At 51.3% G+C, this 21,354-nt stretch overlaps 1 protein-coding gene and 1 long non-coding RNA gene across 2 annotated transcripts in view; one reads left to right on the top strand and one right to left on the bottom strand.

Annotated features, from left to right (window-relative positions):
• LOC142254901 (uncharacterized) overlaps positions 1–1,019 on the bottom strand; it is a 73,486-nt gene extending 72,467 nt beyond the window's left edge. The window contains exon 1 of the long non-coding RNA XR_012727323.1: positions 854–1,019. This is a non-coding gene — a long non-coding RNA (uncharacterized LOC142254901). The remainder of the gene's footprint in view (positions 1–853) is intronic.
• A 146-nt stretch (positions 1,020–1,165) lies between these two features.
• FBXO3 (F-box protein 3) lies at positions 1,166–18,404 on the top strand. The gene is made up of 11 exons (XM_075326255.1): positions 1,166–1,287; positions 3,602–3,691; positions 4,027–4,190; positions 4,537–4,651; positions 4,741–4,945; positions 5,223–5,268; positions 5,724–5,808; positions 8,116–8,238; positions 12,248–12,363; positions 14,214–14,404; positions 15,540–18,404. Exons 1-11 carry the CDS (start codon positions 1,196–1,198, stop codon positions 15,663–15,665), a joined length of 1,353 nt encoding a protein of 450 aa, XP_075182370.1. The 5' UTR covers positions 1,166–1,195; the 3' UTR covers positions 15,666–18,404.
• Positions 18,405–21,354: the final 2,950 nt, after the last annotated feature.

Raw genomic sequence — 21,354 nt, 5'->3', positions numbered from 1 at the left:
ACTATGGGGAGTGCATTATACTATACAGAGGACTATGGTGGTGCATTATACTATCTGGAGGACTATGGTGGTGCATTATACTATATGGAGGACTATGGGGGGTGCATTATACTATATGGAGGACTATGGGGGGTGCATTATACTATATGGAGGACTATGGGGGGTGCATTATACTATATGGAGGACTATGGGGGGTGCATTATACTATATGGAGGACTATGGGGGTGCATTATACTATATGGAGGACTATGGGGGTGCATTATACTATATGGAGGACTATGGGGGTGCATTATACTATATGGAAGACAGTGTGTAGAGGTGTGGGAACACACTGCATAGAGGGCTGTGGGGTCACAGTTGGGGATTATACTGTGTGGGGGTCACCATACTTTGCTGTGGTAGTTGAGGGGGGTACAGTAGGGTCATTGTTCTGTATGGAGGGTACTGTGGAGGAAGTCACTTTGGGGGTGTCAGTGTTTGGGGGGCACTTTTGTTGGCATCACACTTTATGGGTGCATTGAAAGGGGGATCTAGGGGCTTTAATAGGAGGGAAATGACTTTGTAAGGGCTGTGAAGCTGTGAGATGGGTTCTTATGTGACTCAGTCGAATATTATTTTTTTTGGGGGGAGGCAATTAGAACATCTGCCATGGGACCCCATGATTTCCCTGCACTCCCCTGATGAGAGGCATGCCTGCCTGTCTACACTGGCTGTCATCGTGCTATATCGGCGGAGACACCCCGACCCCCGTCTCCCCTAAGCGCACTCCTTGGAGGGGCGTGTCTATCCATCATAAGGGGCGGAGTTTCACCTGACATTCTAGATTAGGCCTGATGACTGGGTGTGGCCTTACTTAGCGGGGGCGGGGTCTGTTACTGCGAAAAAGCGGAGTCGCCGGTCTCCTTCTCGTTGGATGCCCGGAGGTATCGGCCTCTTCCTGAGTCCCGCGTGGATTGTGAGTCGCGTGGCTTCTTGTGTTCTGCAGCTCGCGGGGCTTCAGCAGCATGACTTGTAGGGAGTGTAGTAGGGGGCGTGGATTCGGTCTGTAGGGGGCGTGTTCTGTCAGTAGAAGGGAGGAGTCCTCTCCCCTCACCTACTTTAGGAATGCCGGATAGGGCGTGGTTTCGCTGTAGATGGGCGGTGTCTGTCAGTGGGAAGGGGAGGAGTCCCGCTTGCTCAGCTGGTCGCCTCCAAGATGGCGGGCAGCACCGAGCTGGGTCTGGCGGATCTGCCGTCCGATCCGCTGCTCCTGATCCTGTCATACCTGGACTTCCGGGACCTGCTGAGGTATCTGCGGCCGCGTGTCCCCGTGTATCGGCCGTATAGCGTCCGTGTCACTGCGCCCCGAGGATCATCTGTCCGTGTCATTATCACCGATTTAATGGAATCCCGCAATGACGGCGGCTCCAGTGATTTATTGTCACCATGACGACGCCTTGTCTGTCACTGTATTATATATAATGGCACGTGATTATCAACATAAACAGCAAAAGACCTCGCAGGGAGCAGCTGCTGCAGAACCTCGCGGGGAGGGCGGCCCCGGCTGTCATGGGAGACGGGGGGGAGGGTGGCCCCAGGTGGTGTGGGGGGAGGGGCAGGCCCCCCGACTGGTGAAGGGGACGAGGGTGTTCCTGGAGGGCACAAGGTGTGGGTGGCCCCCGACTGGTGCGGGGTAAGGTGTCGAGGGGGCACAGGGCATTGGTGGCCCCAGCTGTCCCTGGGGGAGTGGGGTTGAGGGTGGCGGCGCGTGGCCCCGGCTGTCCCTGTGGCTGAGCGTGGCCCCGGCTGTCCCTGTGGCGAGGGGTTGAGGTTGGCGGAGCGTGGCCCCGGCTGTCCCTGTGGCGGGGGGTGGCGGAGCGTGGCCCCGGCTGTCCCTGTGGCGGGGGGTGGCGGAGCGTGGCCCCGGCTGTCCCTGTGGCGGGGGGTGGCGGAGCGTGGCCCCGGCTGTCCCTGTGGCGGGGGGTGGCGGAGCGTGGCCCCGGCTGTCCCTGTGGCGGGGGGTGGCCCCGGCTGTCCCTGTGGCGGGGGGTGGCCCCGGCTGTCCCTGTGGCGGGGGGTGGCCCCGGCTGTCCCTGTGGCGGGGGGTGGCCCCGGCTGTCCCTGTGGCGGGGGGTGGCCCCGGCTGTCCCTGTGGCGGGGGGTGGCCCCGGCTGTCCCTGTGGCGGGGGGTGGCCCCGGCTGTCCCTGTGGCGGGGGGTGGCCCCGGCTGTCCCTGTGGCGGGGGGTGGCCCCGGCTGTCCCTGTGGCGGGGGGTGGCCCCGGCTGTCCCTGTGGCGGGGGGTGGCCCCGGCTGTCCCTGTGGCGGGGGGTGGCCCCGGCTGTCCCTGTGGCGGGGGGTGGCCCCGGCTGTCCCTGTGGCGGGGGGTGGCCCCGGCTGTCCCTGTGGCGGGGGGTGGCGGAGCGTGGCCCCGGCTGGCGACTTGTTGCAGTCTCTAATTGTAAAGAGAGGAAACTTCCTATAAACCTTGTTGTCGCTGCACTTCTTCCCCCGCTGTCTGGGGACGGGGCTGTAATGCCAGATGTGTCCTGGTCTCCGGGGTGGCGCTGTCTCTGGTAGAAGGAGGCTCTCTCCGTGACTCCCTGTGATCTGCACTTTGTGCTGTTGTTCTCTTGTGTCATCTGTTTGCACATGGAGCCGGGAGATAAACGGTCACATGTCGTTATCGCAGAGCGGCCCCTGCAGGGATCGGTATCTGGTGGGGACAGATCCTGGAAGCTGTAAACAGCCCGGTCTGTCGCCTCCCCTCCTGCACATGATGGCCCCATCTTCCCCAGTGCGATCTGGCCCTGTGATATTGGGGCCGCTGCATGACATCGGTATTGTGGTCAGTGCGGATCCACCGCCCGCGTGCCAGCGACTCGACCTGCTGCAGAAACACTGCTGTTTGTTGTTGTTTTGAGCGCTGCCCTCTGGATGTAAGAACGCAGAATGGCCCTGACCGGGCCCTGTGTCTGCGGGGGGCCCTGTGTCTGCGGGGGGCCCTGTGTCTGCGGGGGGCCCTGTGTCTGCGGGGGGCCCTGTGTCTGCGGGGGGCCCTGTGTCTGCGGGGGGCCCTGTGTCTGCGGGGGGCCCTGTGTCTGCGGGGGGCCCTGTGTCTGCGGGGGGCCCTGTGTCTGCGGGGGGCCCTGTGTCTGCGGGGGGCCCTGTGTCTGCGGGGGGCCCTGTGTCTGCGGGGGGCCCTGTGTCTGCGGGGGGCCCTGTGTCTGCGGGGGGCCCTGTGTCTGCGGGGGGCCCTGTGTCTGCGGGGGGCCCTGTGTCTGCGGGGGGCCCTGTGTGATCGTCCCCGACACTTCTGCTTTGTCTTATACTTGCAGGATGTCCGTCATGGGGGACATTTATGTCTCCGGCTGCCATGACCACACTCCCTCTGGGGTGAGGGGCTGACGTAGGGAGCCCCCTTTGTCCATCTATATGGCATGGTTAATAGCGGGGACTGGCGTTATGCTGGAGCTGATCGCGTGCGGGGCGGCGGCAGTAACCCCCCGATCTGCGCGGTGCGAGGCTCCATGTAACATTGAGTGATTAATAATATCCTTTGCGCCCCTCGTTGTTAATCCTGCGGCCGGGGCTCCCCTTTATTGTGTCCTCTTTATATTCCAGTTGCAGTCTCCTGAACAGAAGATTTAACCAACTTTGCAACCATGATCCTCTGTGGAAGTGGCCGTGCCGCAGATACTGGCTGGTGTCGGAGTGAGTGGGGAAGAAATGATTAATGGACCCAAATCCAAAGAAATAGTTTGGTTTTAATTTTTTTTTAGCCTAAGTACACGCATTTAAGGAACAGCCCCCCCAACATGGACAATCCCTTTAATAGCCACATGAATGGCCATGTCACTACACCTCCATTAGTAGAGATGCCTCTTGGCGTACGGTGCGATTGATAGTGCCAACGCGTTTTACGGCTTTATCATGGCTGCACCTCAGGCTCAACCTATGAACGCAGCCTTAAAGGGGTCTCTGCTTTTGTTTCTTGACTGGTTTCTGATGAAAAACAAATTTAGTGACCTCTTAACTTCTTCTTCCAGGGACAAGAAAGCCCAAAAGAACTGCAGCTGGAAAGCGACGTTTCTGGAGTATTACAGCGATCTGGGAAGGTACATGCATCACTACGCCAAGCTGAAGGCCGCCTGGGACGCCCTGAAGGCCTATCTGGGAGAACACTGCCCCAGAATGATCAGCTCTCTTAAAGGTATCCTCTACAGGAGCAGGATTTGTGGCATTATACCTCCAGAGCTGCATTCAAACTTCTGCTGGTCACTTGTCATTTTTATTATCGGAGACGTGGGGATGTAGTCAGATGTCTGGTACTATCCCGATGTGCTCACTACAGCTGGACAATGTTGCAGAAAATGCTGACGTGATACTGCAGAATTCTGAATTCAGCTCTGGATGGGAGCAAATATTAAGACCCGCTATAAGTCAAGTAATCCATTGGATGTGGTGCAATCAGTTATTTGAGATGCACAAAAAAAGTTGTGAAAATGTTGGCCGCCCGAGACCACCCTGATCACACCGCGTGCTTGTGCTTGGCGCAGACGGCGTGCAGGAGGAGGATCTGAACGCCATAGAGGAAAGGATCGGCTCCAAGCTCCCGGATGATTATCGCTGTTCCCTGCGGATTCACAACGGGCAGAAGCTTGTGGTACCCGGGTAAGAGCTGCACTCGATGGCGCAGCGGCTGCTTTACTATGCACCTGCGCACGTCTCTTGCCTTCATCTCTCGCGTTTGCACCCCGCAGCCTGATGGGCAGCATGGCGTTATCCAACCACTACCGGTCCGAGGACTTGTTGGACATTGACACCGCGGCAGGCGGCTACCAGCGCAGGATCGGGCTCAATCAGTGCCTTCCAATCACATTCTGCATCCACACCGGCCTCAGTCAGTACCTGTCTCTGGCCGACACGGAGGGGAGGTATCGCAACGAGATCTTCTATCAGTGTCCGGTAAGAACCCCCCCCCCCCTTCCCCACCCCCCCAAAGCAGAGACCCCGGAGGACCCACTCATTGATCTCTATTGTGGTTGCCATCTCCCAGCTGATCAGGAGTAAGGGGGTGGATAGCGGCTCATTATTGGGGTCTCTGGTGCATGTGAAGGCGCCTGCACAGTGGTCTACCCCCTTTAAATGAAGACCCTTTATGTAATACAGGGATGTTTCATCAATGCTCATGGTCAATATTGTGATATTTGACTCAATAATCGGCCTCTGCTCTGTGTTTTAGGACCAGACGACACATAACCCCGCGGCCCTGGATATGTTTGTCACAGGTAAGATCCGCAAGGAGCGGAACAGACATGAGCTTTCTTAAAAAGCTCAAGTTAAAGGGGTTCTCCACTTTTCAATACCTCTTTTATGACCAATGAAATATTTATTAAAAAACAAATCTAATTGTCTTCTGGACTGCTCTCTGCCATGTGTACCCCTGCAACCCCATGATTTCAGTTCATTTGTGACCGCTGCAGTCGATCAGTGGCTGGCTGGTTGCAGCGCTGATGTAACATAAACATAGTCGCAAGATTGCCATAGGACAGTGTCAGTCCAGGAGGGAAGTATGCACTTTATTTGGGGGGTACGGCATTTAAAAGGAATAGGACTATGTGCACGCTCTGATGAACTGATCATGCATGTGTGCAGAGGGGTCAGCAGAAATGGCTGTCAACTTGTCACTGCCCCCTCCCTTGAGATTTCGTGTCGCCCCTCACACCGGGTTCCTCTGCCGCAGGTACCTCCTTCACCCAGTGGTTTACGACGTATGTGAATCATGTCGTCTCCAAGGACTATCCCATCATCCGGGACCAGATTTTCAGGTATCGTGGACGGAGCTGGTCACTGCTGCATGTGGCTGCGTGTGGGGCACGTATTAAGAATTTCATATTTTAAAGAAATATGGTTAACATATCTGCTTGCTGCCAGTGAATGGATCCCTTCTTTATACCCAGAAGCTGAAAATCCAGATGACGCAGGTGTTTCTGTACACGTAGCCTCTGGCTTTTTTTTTTTAATTTTTTTTTTTTTAATGTGCTTCCATCCCTAATTTCCCTGTACGAGCTCCACAATTGCAAACCTGGCGATTTGCTGTTTTAACAGTGATTCTTGGCCGTGCAATACACTGCCGGTAAGATAACGGGCAGCCTTACACTCAATGAGCTGTGCCAGCGGGGTGTGACTTTCTGATTTTTATTTTACTTTTTTTTTTTTTTTATTTTTCAAAAAAAAAAAAAAAAATCAAGAAGGCTTCCAATTCACTAACAGCAAGCAGGAGTATTGAAAATGGTTAAAAATTAACATACAATAGTTGCAGAATTTTTTTTTTTTTTTTTTGTTCTAGTGATTGAGCTTTCCATACGTGGACAGTCCAAAACCACTTTAAGGCTATGTGCACACTGGAAAATGGAATTTTCTCAAGAAAATTCCGCAGGCATTAAAAGATTACCGCACCAGCGGTAAAAAACTGCGGCAAACCTCACCCGAAAACTGCATGTGGTTTTATCGCGGTATTGCCGCGGTTTTGCTGCGTGCGGTTTGGTACATGTGTTTTATTGCATTCAATGCAATAAAGCACATTGAAAAAAAAAAATCATTTCCTTCTGAGATGGATAGTAGATAAATAAATAGACAGAAGGATAGGTAGAGGGATAGATAGATAGATAAGAGGACAGATCGCTGCATTTCTCACGGTCTGTAGTAAGTTCATATTACCGGCTGTGGGAAATGTCCTGTGGTTAACTTTGCTGTTTCGCTGCGAGGCTGCATTTATTCAGCGCTGTGTCAGTTGCGGCTGGATGTAAGCAGAGCAGGACCTGTGGATTACGCCGAAGCTGTGTTTCGGGGGGGGGGTTAATAAACGGGTGAACAAGGCTTTTTTGTGTTTTTATTTAAAAGAGGATTTGTGTGTGTGTGTTTCACTTTACTTACGGGTTGATCATATCATCATATCAGCTGTCTCATAGATGCTGCCATGATCAAGCCTGGACTTAGTGGCGGTGGTCTGCCGCCATTGACTCCTTATTACCTGGATCACCACCGCATCACGGCATCTAGAAGAGCCGGGGACACTCCGGTACTGCCAGATAATGCATGCGACAGTCCCAGGGCAGCTGCGGCTGATATTCTCGGCTGTGGGAGGGAGGCGGGGGACATTAACCCTGCCCCTCGCCCTCCCCAGCCTGAGAATACTGGGCCGCCGCTGTGTGCTTACCTCGGCTGGACGGTAAAAATACAGCGGAGCCAATGTGTTTTTGTTTTTTTTTTTCTCTATTTCCGTTTGATTTCTATGTATATTCTATATGTCTGTGTCTGTGATCTATGTGTGTGTATTCTATGTGTGTGTCTGTGTCGTGTGTTTACTCTCTGCACGGCTTCCTCTTCCTGTAATGACATCACTTCCCTGCAAAACCGCAGGCAGCGATGAACATTACCGGAGGTAAACCGCGAAATACCGCAGGGAATAACGCAGTGAACCGCACAGAATTTGCTGCCTGCGTTATTCCAAGCGGGATTGCACGGTTACATTTGAGTCAATGGAGTGAAATCCCGCAGCGACGTGCGGAAAAGAAGTGACATGCAATTGTTTTTGCTGCGGGAATCCCGCAGCAAAACATGCAGCTGTTAAATTCCACATAGTGCGCACAGGATTTTTTTCCCAGAGGAACATAGATGTTATGAACATTTTCTGCAGCAAAACCGCAGGAAATCCGCGGCAAAAACCGGCAAGTGCACACAGAGCCTAAAGAGTAAGATGTGCTGCGGTCTGGATACTGCATCGGTTCCGCTTGTGATTGACCTTCTGTACCCACCAGTGGGCACCGGACTCAATATTTAGCATATATGATCATTATTGCGAGCTGGGTATTTTGCGCTTGCTCGGCCGCCTTTGTCTATGGAAGCTGTCGTATTGTTTCCATGCAGACTGTACAATGGGCACCCGGGGGGCAAGAGACACCTCAATGTCTTTGATTCTTATGCCATTTTTTTGGAATATGAATAGGAAATCGCCCGCCCCTTTAACCACCATTCTCCGGATGCTTGTGGTACTTACCAGCCTTCCTGTATGAGTGTGATCTAATAATGGCTGACTATTATAGACTTCTGCTATTCCCCGCTATCGCTGCCAGGTACGAGCATGAAAAGGACTGTGTGGCTACTACTGATGACATCACCATATCTGTCTCCACGTCCTTCCTGCCGGAGCTGAGCTCCATCCACCCTCCACATTACTTCTTCACCTACAGAATACGGTGAGTACACAGAACCCGGCTGTATACAGGTATATGTACATATATTCACTCCATAATGATCTGTGACATATCCATGTGGGTGTATATCAACTCAGGAGCTGATCCTGTACCACACAGGGCAGCCCATGCTTGCTGTGTAATACAGCCAGCACCTACTCTAACAGCAGTGATCAGAGCTTGCCCCGATCGCTGCTGTTTCAGTCTTTAACGGGAACCTGTCAGGTGCAATATGCACGCAGAATCACAAGCAGTTCTGGCTGCATATTGCTAATCCCTGCCTAAGGATAGGTTCACATTTCCGTTGTTTTGCATCAGTCACATGCGTTGCTTGACGCATGTGACTGATGCGTTGTACAACGGATGACAAAGAAGAGAATTTGTCAGACTCCGTTGTGTGAGGGGGGGGCGGAGCTGAGCGGGGCCGTGGCACTGAGGACGTCGGTGCCGCGGTCTGCATGGCTGGGGACAGGTAGGTAGGGGTGTGTGTGTGTGTGTGTGTGTGTGTGTGTGTGTGTGTGTGTGTGTGTGTGTGTGTATACACATGCTGAGTGCAGGAGGGGGCAGAGCCGAGCGGGGAAGTGTCGGCCTCCCTGCACACGTAGCCAGGCTAAATATCGGGTAAGCAAAGCACTTTCCTTGGTTACCCGATATTTACCTTGGTTACCAGCTTACACCGCTTGGCGCTGGCTCCCTGCACACATAACCAGGGTAAATATCGGGTAACTAACCAAAGCGCATTGCTTAGTAACCCGATGTGCATCCTGGTTATGTGTGCAGGGAGCCAGAGTGAGCATGCGCAGCGAAATCCTACGGATTGCGCTGCTCAAAAAATGTTACAGGCTGCGTTCCTTACGCCAGGCGGTCAGTCGTTCCATGACTGATCAGTCGGGCGGAGGATGAACGCAGGATCATCAGTCACAATCCGCCGCTCATACAAGTCTATGGGAACAACGGAATCCGCTAAACGGATTCCGTTTACCAGAGCAGCGGATTGTGACTGATACAATTTGTATGAACCTAGCCTAACCATCCCTGTATACACTAGCATAGATAAAGATCTTTTAGAAAAAGTATTTCTAAAGATCTTTATCATATGCTAATGAGTGAGGGGACTAGTCCCCTGGGTGTTACTTCTCCTGGCTAGTCGGCCCTATTAGCACACCCACAGGGGAATGATAACATGCTAATGAACGCGCAGCGTCGGAGGATGATCTCGTTCACCTTTTTGCCGAAGACTGGATTTCGGCGCGGTGCACATCCAGAGTTTCGCTCATGCGCACTGCTTCAGTTTGAATCCAGTGTCAGGCGGTGATGGCGGAGAGGTGAGTGAGGTCATCCTCTGACGCTGCGCATTCATTAGCATGTTAGCATTCCCCTGTGGGCGTGCTAATAGGGCCGACTAGCCAGGGGAAGTAACACCCAGGGGACTAGTCCTTGCGCTCATTAGCATATGATAAAAGATCTTTAGAAATACTGTTTCTATAGATCCCTTTATCTATGCTAGTGTATACAGGGACAGTTAGGGAGGGATTAGCAATATACACCCAGAACTGCTCGTGGTCCTGTGTGCGTATGGGACCTGACAGGTTCCCTTTTAAATGAAGTTATTGATCACACATGGCAGCATTTAAATGACGTGAAGGGTGCGGGTGTCTATTTTGGCAATCGGCCAACAAGCCCAAGGTCCTAATGAAGGCCCCTATCGCAGCTATCCTGGCACTCCCCATGGTCGGGTGTCATGGGAGAAGCTGATTTTGTACTGAAGTACGCAATATAAATGATCAAATGATCGCAGGTTCAAGTCTCCTGGGGTGGGGAAAAAAAAAAGAATTTGTACCCCACCTCTGTAAAAGTGCGATCCATAAAAATATAAAACTAATCTATACTGTAAACAGAGTAAAAATCAAAACCGAATTGACGCATCTCCCCAAAACGAATGCAATAAAAAGGGTGCATTATACTACATGGAGGACTATGGGGGTACATTATACTATATGGAGGACTATAGGGGGTGCATTATACTATATGGAGGACTACGGGGGCCTATTATACTATATGGAGGACTATAGGGGGTGCATTATACTATATGGAGGACTATAGGGGGTGCATTATACTATATGGAGGACTATAGGGGGTGCATTATACTATATGGAGGACTATAGGGGGTGCATTATACTATATGGAGGACTATAGGGGGTGCATTATACTATATGGAGGACTATAGGGGGTGCATTATACTATATGGAGGACTATAGGGGGTGCATTATACTATATGGAGGACTATAGGGGGTGCATTATACTATATGGAGGACTATAGGGGGTGCATTATACTATATGGAGGACTATAGGGGGTGCATTATACTATATGGAGGACTATAGGGGGTGCATTATACTATATGGAGGACTATAGGGGGTGCATTATACTATATGGAGGACTATAGGGGGTGCATTATACTATATGGAGGACTATAGGGGGTGCATTATACTATATGAAGGACTATAGGGGGTGCATTATACTATATGGAGGACTATAGGGGGTGCATTATACTATATGGAGGACTATAGGGGGTGCATTATACTATATGGAGGACTATAGGGGGTGCATTATACTATATGGAGGACTATAGGGGGTGCATTATTGTATACTGTGCATATTATATGGTGGACTATAGGGTACATTATACTTTATGGAGGACTATGGAGGCGATAAAACGTGCTCCAAAAATGGCACCAATAACTCTACAGCTCGACACATAGAAAACAAGATCAAACGGCCCCGTAAATAAAACATAACGTTCTTGGTCTCAGATAATATAAAGTTTTTAACTAGTAACATAAATATCTTTTGCATTCCCCTCCCCCCCCCCCAAATTAAGTACATTATGTTGGAAAGTGAATGGTGTTATTCAAAACTACTCGTCCTGCAAAAAAAAATAAATGCAGGTCTATATCAACGGGATAATAAAAAAAATAAATATGGTCCTTAGCAGAAAAGGAGGAAACATGGATGCATCGCTCAGTGATTAAAGGCGTTCGTACATTTGCATACTACCTTTTAAGCCCCCGTCACATTTTAACGACTTACCAGCGATCCCGAAAACTATGCAACCTAAGGATCGCTGTTAAGTCGCTGGTGAGATGTCAGTCAGATCTTACCAATGATGCAGTAATGATGAGCGACCTGTATAATGATGAGCGACCTGTATAGGAGGTCATTGTAAGGCTGCTTTCACACATCAGGTTTTTGCAGTGTGGCTCAATCCGGCTGAAAACCTATGCAACAGATGCGACGGGAAAAACGGATCCGTTGTATAAGTTTTTCTATGCGGTCCGTCCATTTTTTGACGGATGTGGCTTGATACTGAGCATGCGCAGTGCAAAACTCATCCGGCGGCCAGATGCGTTTTTTTTGCCGCAGGACGCCGCATTTGGCATCCATAGGCTTGCATTGTAAATCTGTGCGGTTTTTTTTGCCGCACAAAAGTGCCATGCAACGTTCCATCCGGCCACCGCATGGGCTAAATATACCGCATCCGGTAAAAATCGGACGCAAGGCAATGCGGCACAATACGGCGCTAATGCAAGTCTATGCGGGAAAAAACGCAACCGACGGCAAAAAAAAAAGTTGCGTTTTTTTTCTGCAAAGCGCCATATTGTGCCGCTCAGCAAAAACCAGATGTGTGAAAGCAGCCTTAGGTGTCAAACACAGCGATGCGTCCTGCCCGGCAGGACATCACCTTTGCAGAAAATGGTCCGGACCCTTCAGCAACGACCGGCGACCTCACAGCAGGGGCCTGATCGCTGGTACGGTGGCTGGTACAAACGGTGACGCAACAACGATCTCGTTGTGTGTGTGACGGGGCCTTTAGTGTTGTCCTCTTAAGGGCAAGGAGGTGAAATTTCATTAGTTCAGGACACAGATATATCTTACTGATCTGCAAAGTTAAAGATGTTTTAATGTAAGAAAGGTCACATTTTGGGCTATGTTATCATTCTTTATATTTGCCAGAATGGAGATGTCCAAGAATGCGCTGCCAGAGCGAGCGTGCCAGCTCGACAGCCGCTACTGGAGGATCACAGATGCAAAGGGCAATGTCGAGGAGGTGCAAGGCCCCGGAGTGGTGGGTGAGTGACACGATGTGCCCCGGTCATGGATGTATCACTCTGCGGCATGCAAACATGCTAACATGTATGAGGGTGCTGGTCTTGCCTATTAAAGGGGCTGTCTGGTCTCATGTATCCATAGAATATGTAATATCCTATACGTGAGGGTCGGACTTGGCACCGCAACCAGTCTGGTGCTTTCCCTGGCGGCTTATTGTTTGAATGGAGTTGTGCTCAGCAGCTCTTCAATGTATATACCCAGCACCGCCAGAGCCGAGGGGTCTGCCACCCACCACCATCAATCTGCAGAGGGCATCAATACTTGTGCCCAGATAACCCCCTGTCATCAGATTTTGAGTAGGACTTTATCTACTGCAGAAGCCATTGGATTATATTCTTTCAGATCTCATTAATTGGTAACAATTTGCACCATAATGAGGACCCCATCTAACCCCCCTCCCCTCACCACCAATTGCTAAAATTAAAGGGATATTCCCATCTCCTCTAGAAGATGCCATTATTTAATAACAGACTTCAGGGGTCCTCACCAATGCTGAGAATGATGAGGCCAAGACTGATAGTTTGTGTTTCCAGACACTCTCTAAAGGGGGTGTTACATGCAGCGATATCGCTAGCGTGCGTACCCGCCCCCGTCGTTTGTGCGTCACGGGCAAATCGCTGCCCGTGGCGCACAATATCGTTTGGAGCAGTCACACTACTTACCTGCCTAGCGACGTCGCTGTGGTTGGCGAACCGCCTCCTTTCTAAGGGGGCAGTCCGTGCGGTGTCACAGCGACGTCGCTAAGCGGCCGCCCAAAAGAAGCGGAGATGAGAGGCCATAACATCCCGCCCACCTCCTTCCTTCCGCATTGCCGGCGGCCGCAGGTAAGCTGTAGTTCGTCGTTCCCGAGGTGTCACACGTAGCGATGTGTGCTGCCTCGGGAACGACGAACAACCTGCGTCCTCAACAATCAATGATTTTTTGAAAAAGAACGACGTGTCAACGATGGACAATTAGAAAATACTCAATCGTTAATGGTCATTTGTGCGTGTCATACACAACGACGTTGCTAACGATGCTGGATGTGCATCACGGAATCGGTGACCCCCGGCGATATATCGTTAGATACGTCGTTGCGTGTGATGGGGCCTTAAGGCTATGTATCCACGGGACTCTGTACTTGCGGATTGTGCAGTGGAAAACCTGCGAATTTTATCTGGATTTTTTATTTTTATTTTTTTTTTTTTGATAAATCCGCAGGTTTTAGAAAGTACAGACACTCCCCATGTTTATCCTATGGGACATGCGGAGTGATGTGTCCATGCTGCGGGAAATGGTGCGGATGTCCCGCAGCCGCACGTAACTGCATGTCAATTATTCCTGCGGCAATACCTGTGGAAATCCCGACCCTCCACTGGAGATAGAGGCCGGGACGTCTGCAGGTTTTCTGCAGATATTTCGCTGGAATCCTGTAGCAATGTATAGCAGCGGATTCCAGGGATTGGCTGCCATAAACCTGCGGCTATATCCACATGTACACAGTCCCGCGTGCACATGGCCTTAGAGTTGTGCTCATGCTTTTGAGGCTGTACAATCAAACGCTACATTGACTCCATTTACACATGAATCTGCCGGAGGAGAAGAGGGCAAAGCTCCAGACGAGAAGTCTCCAAAGTATCAGATGAGGTCTCCTTAAACTGTGTAGACCTCTGGGACATCACCGTCCGCACACCGTGTAGTGGCCATTCTTGGTACTGCAGCTCAGATCTCATTAACTTTAATGAGCTCAACCACTACAGAGTAAAAACCCGCGCTGATGACCTATTCTAATTCATTCATTGCAAGGCTTCATTTTTATTTTTTTTTAAAGGTGACTACCCGCAGCTGAGGCCGGGGAGAGGATACGAGTACACCAGCTGCACTACTTTCTCAACAACCTCAGGGTATATGGAGGGGACATACACGTTCCACCGGATGGACAAGAGAGGCGAGGTCTTCAATGTCACCATCCCTCGCTTTCACATGAAGTGTCCCACATTTCGAGTGTCTACCATTTCTACCGTACGTAGCCGTGTGACAGCGGATCATTCAGCCGTTTGTTCTGTCTTCATCAATTAAGGCAACAATCCCCCTCCATGTCTGTATGAGCACAGGAATGGGGAACACAAGGGGCTTCACCAAACTGTTCCCACAAAGCTGAAGCTACAATTGTCCACAATGTCTTGTACTGAAATAAGATTTCCCATCACTAGAACTAAAGGGGCCGCAGCCGCCCCCTGATAACAGCCCAGAGCATTATCCTCCTCCACCATCTGTACAGCGGGCACAATGCAGTCAGGAGGTAACATCCTCCGTCGCCAAACCCAGACTCGTCCGTCGCCAAACCCAGACTCGTCCGTCGCCAAACCCAGACTCGTCCGTCGCCAAACCCAGACTCGTCCGTCGCCAAACCCAGACTCGTCCGTCGCCAAACCCAGACTCGTCCGTCGCCAAACCCAGACTCGTCCGTCGCCAAACCCAGACTCGTCCGTCGCCAAACCCAGACTCGTCCGTCGCCAAACCCAGACTCGTCCGTCGCAGACAGAGAAAAGCGATCCGTCCCTGCACAGAACACGTCTCCTCCAAAGTTCAGTGGTGGCAGCTTTACATGGCTCAATCTGACACTCAGCACTGGGCTCGGGGGGTTGCTCGGCGTTGGGCTCGGGGGGTTGCTCGGCGTTGGGCTCGGGGGGTTGCTCGGCGATGTACGGCGGCAGCTGATCAGCCATGAAGCCCCCGGCGGTCGCAGTGTCTGTGCTGATATTACCAGAGGAGATCTGGACTCTGCAGTTATGGGGTCAGCAGAGCGGTGCGGACTCTCCTGCTCTCTGCTCCTCAGCACTAGGTGGTTGAACATTATATACACCCACAGGGGAAAAGTGCCAGGAGAGGGGGTTGTGACAACAGGGCTGGAAGTTATACACGGGAGGAGGAGGGAGGGGGGGGGGGGGGGGGAGTAAACGGCCGGAGGAGAAATCTAAATGTGAACACATTTCCCCCGCATTTCTCAATTATAGTTTCTGACAAATATGATGGGCATGTAAAGAACAGGCCCCGAGGTGGTCTGAAGTCCTCTGCCTCGTTCCCTGTACATTGTGCAGTTCCTGCGCGTCTCCTGATGGGGGCAGCACCTGACGTCTGTCTGTCTCTTCTGCAGGAGGAGAGCTGCAATGATTGTTTTCTACATAACGATGATTCCACGGACACTGACGACTATGAAGACAGAAGGCGAGTACTGGACATGCCGCATCCCCCGGCCCGGTGCACGCGCTACAACACCTGAGCACCGCCCGTCCCGGCAGCCGAGGCGGGAGTCTCCAGGATCCTTTATTTTTTAATTTTCGCCCCTCTGGTTTCTGGCTACGGCCGGTATCTGCGCTGTTGTGTCCTCTTTGCATATTCTCGTCAGTTCCTGGTATGGAGGGAGATTTTGCTCCGGACACTACCAGCCTTCATCGTCTCCTCTGCAGGGGTCCTGGCCCCGGGGGTCCGGGCTGCGGACGCTCTGTTATTTTTATAATGGATGTACAAATCCTATTCTAACCACAGCTTCAGGTGAAGGGGACGACGCAATCAACATTTCTGCTTTTCGAAGACTTTTTAATTTTCAGGGTTTATCTTTGGTGCAGAACCTGGCGATCAAGAGGATCGGAATTACTTTATATACGCATCAGCTCCGCCCCCGACCAATCAGAGGGCTTCTGCCATTATGTGGACTATGCCAATGACTCTTAAAGGGGATGTACATCAAACACAACCCTCATTCAAATGCAGCTGGTATTGCCAGGGAAAGCTGCCAGCGTCTACACTGTGTAGTACCACGCCTTGGGAGACCATGCGATAGTCCACCACCTTCTTAACCCTCACTGTAAATATATCCACTGGCTGGCCTGCGCATGCAAATGCTAATCTATAGGTTTATTTAAACCCCATTCCCTAAAGTTTACCAGGATTAGAAAAAAATGATTCCCTGTAGCTGCAAACAGTGCCGCCCCTGCCTTCAGGTTGTGCGCGGTATTGCAGCTTTGCTCCATTCCCTTCGATAGAGCAGAGCTGCAAAACAGACAGAGGCGGTGCGGTTTGTGGAAGACGACGACCTCCGTCTTTCTAATTCTGGACAAGCCGTTTAATTACCGTATATACTAGAGTATAAGCTGAGTTTTTCAACCCTTTTTTTATGCTGAAAACTCCTATCTCTGCTTATTAGGGTCCCACAAAAAATTTCCTGCGGTGTCCTCTTGCTTCTTGCGGAGTGCAGGCACAAAGACCCCTCGGTGATCGCGGCTGCTGCAGGAGCCGCCGCAGTTGCCATCTGCACTTTTACTTCATTTGAATGATTTGCAGCGCCGTAAAGCATTAAACTGAAGTAAAGCGCCCCTGCACCGTCCGCGATCACCGAGGGGTCTATGTGCCTGCGCTTCGCAAGAAACAGGTAAGAGGACACCGTGGGAACGGAGGATAGGTGAGAAGAATTGTGTATGTAATATATACACACACAACAGCATAGTGGGGAACATGAATGAGGACATTACTAAAGGATGGGCACATTACCATAGGGGACAATGTGGGCACATTACTAAAAGGCACATTACTACAGGACACAATATGGGCACATTACCACAGGAGACAGTATGGGAACTTTATTACAGGGGACAACATGGGTACATTACCACAGGAGACAGTATGGGCACATTATTACAGGGTGCATTACTACAAGGCATAATATGGGCGCATTACCACAGGGCACAATATGGGCACATTATCACAGGGGACAGTATGGGCACATTATCACAGGGGACAGTATGGGCACATTTCCACAGGGGACAGTATGGGCACATTATTACAGGGTGCATCACTAATATATGTAATGTGCATAATTTGGGCACATTACTACAAGGCACAATATGAGCACATTACCACAGGGCCCAGTATGGGCACATTACCACAGGGCACAATATGGGAGCATTACCACAGGGCCCAGTATGGGCACATTACCATAGGGCACAATGTGGGAGCATTACCACAGGAGACGGTATGGGCACATTACCACAGGGCACAATATGAGCATATTACCACAGGAGACAGTATGGGCACATTATTACAGGGCGCAGTAGGGGCGTCTTACAAGGCACATTATTATGGGCACATTACCACAGGGCACAATATGAGCACATTACCACAGGAGACAGTATGGGCACATTATTACAGGGCACAGTAGGGGCGCATTACAAGGCACGTTATTATGGGCACATTACCACAGGTAGCTGCTGTATTTCCCACCCTCGCCTTATACTCGAGTCAGTCTTCCCAGTATTTTGTGGTAATATTAGGGGCCTTGGCTTATACTCAAGTGTATATACGGTATATCTGATTGGAGGAAAGTTAGATGACCACTTTTTTTTTTTTTTCCTTTCCTAAAAACTTTGCAAAATCCGCACTGAATCATGACATTATTTACCCGGATTCCATTACAGAAATGCAGCAGATTTGCAGTGAAATTCGGCAGCATTTAACATCTGCCCTGCACAGTAATTTATGCTGCAGATTTTCCACTTTAGGGACTCTGCTGCTTCTCAGTCCCTCATGGACGTGCCCTTTATTCTTGTATCAAAAATACGGCAGCTTGTTCTGCAGACAGCGCCACCCCTGCTTGCAGGTTGCTCCGGGTATTGCAGCTCATCCCTATTCACTATGCAGCAGGGACGCTCTTTCTGGAAGAAGGCAGCCATGTTTTCTTATCCTCTACAGTCTCAGTTGTTTTCTGAACATTGAGCTTTTGCTTTGAGCTCGGGGGGCCGCCGCTGGTGGGACCTGACTGCAGTGGGTCCGTTTTTTGTTGTTGGTAATGATGTCTTTATCAGATGGGATCAGTGTGCGCCGCTTCCGTCAGATCAGACCCGCTTACACAGACGCTTGGGGTTGTTTTTCCTCCTTTACATAATTTATATAAGTTTACTCTTATGATACGTGCAGTATAATCATTTTTTGGTAAACGAAAATAAATTTTTGGGGATAAACGCGGTGTCGGTGTGTGCTGTGCGTTCTATGGGGTCTGTTATACACATGTTTATATGGGGTTTGTCATGGTCTGTACATTTGTAAATGGTCGGGGGGATACGGCCATCTCTACGGCTTATACCCCACCCGGCTGAAGTCTCAGGAGAGCGCGGTCCCCGTCTACGGCCGATCGCTCCTTCTCCATTGTTGTGTATAGAGTGGATCATGGTCCGGACCTGCGGGGTGATCCTGGGGCTGCAGAGACCCTCGTGTCAGCATAAAACTTCATGGGGTAACAAGTCACTACCATCTGGTAACACATCGCCCTGGAGGAGTGGATCCGTCTTTGTGGGTGTCCGTGGGGCGTACCTACTAATATACAAGGTGTCACCGGTGCCTGATATAACGTGTACATACGCCTTTCTACCGCCCGCCATTATTTATTTCACTGGTCAGCAAGAAGACGATCGAAGAAGCAATCGAAAGTTCAAAAAGGTAAATATTGTGTTATGTAGCAATGTTTAACAATTTAATTTGTAGAAATTGTTACCTGTGTTTTCTTCTGATTCTCATCCTGTTTGCCGCGTTGCGGTCTCTTGGCCGTTGTAATGAATGGAGGCGCCAAACGAAAGCTCCTCATTTGCACTGTATTGTGTCGTCCGGTTTTGACAAAGGAAACCGCCGTTTTCACCACAATCCTTTTATATGTGGACAACTTTACAGAAGCGGTTTGGACACTGTTGGGTTTTTTGTTTACAGTTTTTAACGTGTTTTTTTTATTTTTTATTTTTTTTTTACCATTTCACTTTATCACTTTAATTTAGACAATAATGGAACGATTTAGTGCGTAATTCAAAAAACGTCATGGAAGCTTGCCGGAATCTACCGAGAATGTGGAAAGTAAGAAGCTAAGACTACTGCAATCGTTACTTTCTGCAGAATATCAGTTTTCTTGTAAGGCCGGTTTCACATCCGGCTTTTCGCTGGTTTGCCGGATCCGGCGCGCTCCCGTACAGACAATACAGTACAGTGACAGCGCTGTAACTTCCGGGTCACATGCGCCGGTCACATGACAGCACGTGACCGGCGCTTGTTGCGCTGTCACTGTACTGTAGTCACTGTATGGGAGAGCGCCGGTTCCGGCAAACCGGCGAAAAGCCGGATGTGTGAAACCAACCTAACACAACAGCACTCTCGGCCGGGCCCCGTCCCGACTCTCTCGGCCGGGCCCCGTCCCGACTCTCTCGGCCGGGCCCCGTCCCGACTCTCTCGGCCGGGCCCCGTCCCGACTCTCTCGGCCGGGCCCCGTCCCGACTCTCTCGGCCGGGCCCCGTCCCGACTCTCTCGGCCGGGCCCCGTCCCGACTCTCTCGGCCGGGCCCCGTCCCGACTCTCTCGGCCGGGCCCCGTCCCGACTCTCTCGGCCGGGCCCCGTCCCGACTCTCTCGGCCGGGCCCCGTCCCGACTCTCTCGGCCGGGCCCCGTCCCGACTCTCTCGGCCGGGCCCCGTCCCGACTCTCTCGGCCGGGCCCCGTCCCGACTCTCTCGGCCGGGCCCCGTCCCGACTCTCTCGGCCGGGCCCCGTCCCGACTCTCTCGGCCGGGCCCCGTCCCGACTCTCTCGGCCGGGCCCCGTCCCGACTCTCTCGGCCGGGCCCCGTCCCGACTCTCTCGGCCGGGCCCCGTCCCGACTCTCTCGGCCGGGCCCCGTCCCGACTCTCTCGGCCGGGCCCCGTCCCGACTCTCTCGGCCGGGCCCCGTCCCGACTCTCTCGGCCGGGCCCCGTCCCGACTCTCTCGGCCGGGCCCCGTCCCGACTCTCTCGGCCGGGCCCCGTCCCGACTCTCTCGGCCGGGCCCCGTCCCGACTCTCTCGGCCGGGCCCCGTCCCGACTCTCTCGGCCGGGCCCCGTCCCGACTCTCTCGGCCGGGCCCCGTCCCGACTGTCCACCAACTGACATTCCATTTGTGCCAATAAGGTGGAAGCAGCAGAGATGGGGGCAGGTTCTTGTGGTGTTTTAATGCCGCTCGTGCAATTTTAATTTTTTTTTTTTCTGTGCTTCATTTTACCCGTGATCAGGAGACACAAACAGAATCAGTCCGTGTATTGATGCCACCGCTACTTCTGTCCCATCAAGTAACCCCGGTACAATCTGGGCAACATAAAAGCCCCACAATCACAGGAGTTTTTTTGGTAAGGAACAAAAGTGCAGGTGCGCCAGTTTATAAGACATTTTTGGCACATATATTAATTCATACTTGTATCAGATTTACGCTTTGTATCCTAAGCCTTTCACATACACAATATGAAATACTGAAAACTTATTATTTTTTTTTTTTTTTGCATTTGTTACAAAGGACCTCTAAACGGATCTCTCGACCACTGAACCATCATGGCCTGAGTCACATCATTAATTGGGGAAAAATCAGCCAAAGAAAATTGCAAAAAGGGAGGAAAACAATGACTTTGTTGCAAACATTCCAGAAATGCTAATAATACCAGCAATGGAGGGGAGTGATGACGCTGGAGCAAATGTTGCTGCTGAGGCGAGTGACTGACATTCTGCGCTTACGTTTTGAAAGTCGTCTTTCTGACCTATGGTTTGCTTGGGAAGACTTGGGTGTGCAACTGCTATCACAGACGTCTCATTACCACTGTTTCCAAAAGCCTTCATCGCAATACCGTGCACTGTCTGCACCACTGAAGCCTAATGGGAATATGAACACAAACCACTTCCACCCACCGATCAAAACCTCTAATATCCTCAGTTCTGAACCTGTGCAACCCAGAAGCGCGAACAATCAGGACTACACCACATACTATATTGTGGATGACGCATCTCTGCCGTTCTATCAGTCCGGGATGCTTTTCCTCCCGACAATTGTGCAACTGCAAGAAGAGAAGGATAGCGGCTCGAGAAGCAGTGATGTCCTCCACAGGGGGTTCAGAAAGTTTTGGGGTTTTTTTGGTTCTTTTTT

This window comes from Anomaloglossus baeobatrachus, chromosome 10 (assembly GCF_048569485.1).
Source record: "Anomaloglossus baeobatrachus isolate aAnoBae1 chromosome 10, aAnoBae1.hap1, whole genome shotgun sequence".
NCBI classification, from domain to species: domain Eukaryota; kingdom Metazoa; phylum Chordata; class Amphibia; order Anura; family Aromobatidae; genus Anomaloglossus; species Anomaloglossus baeobatrachus.
This window is presented reverse-complemented; position numbering and strand designations above follow the sequence as displayed.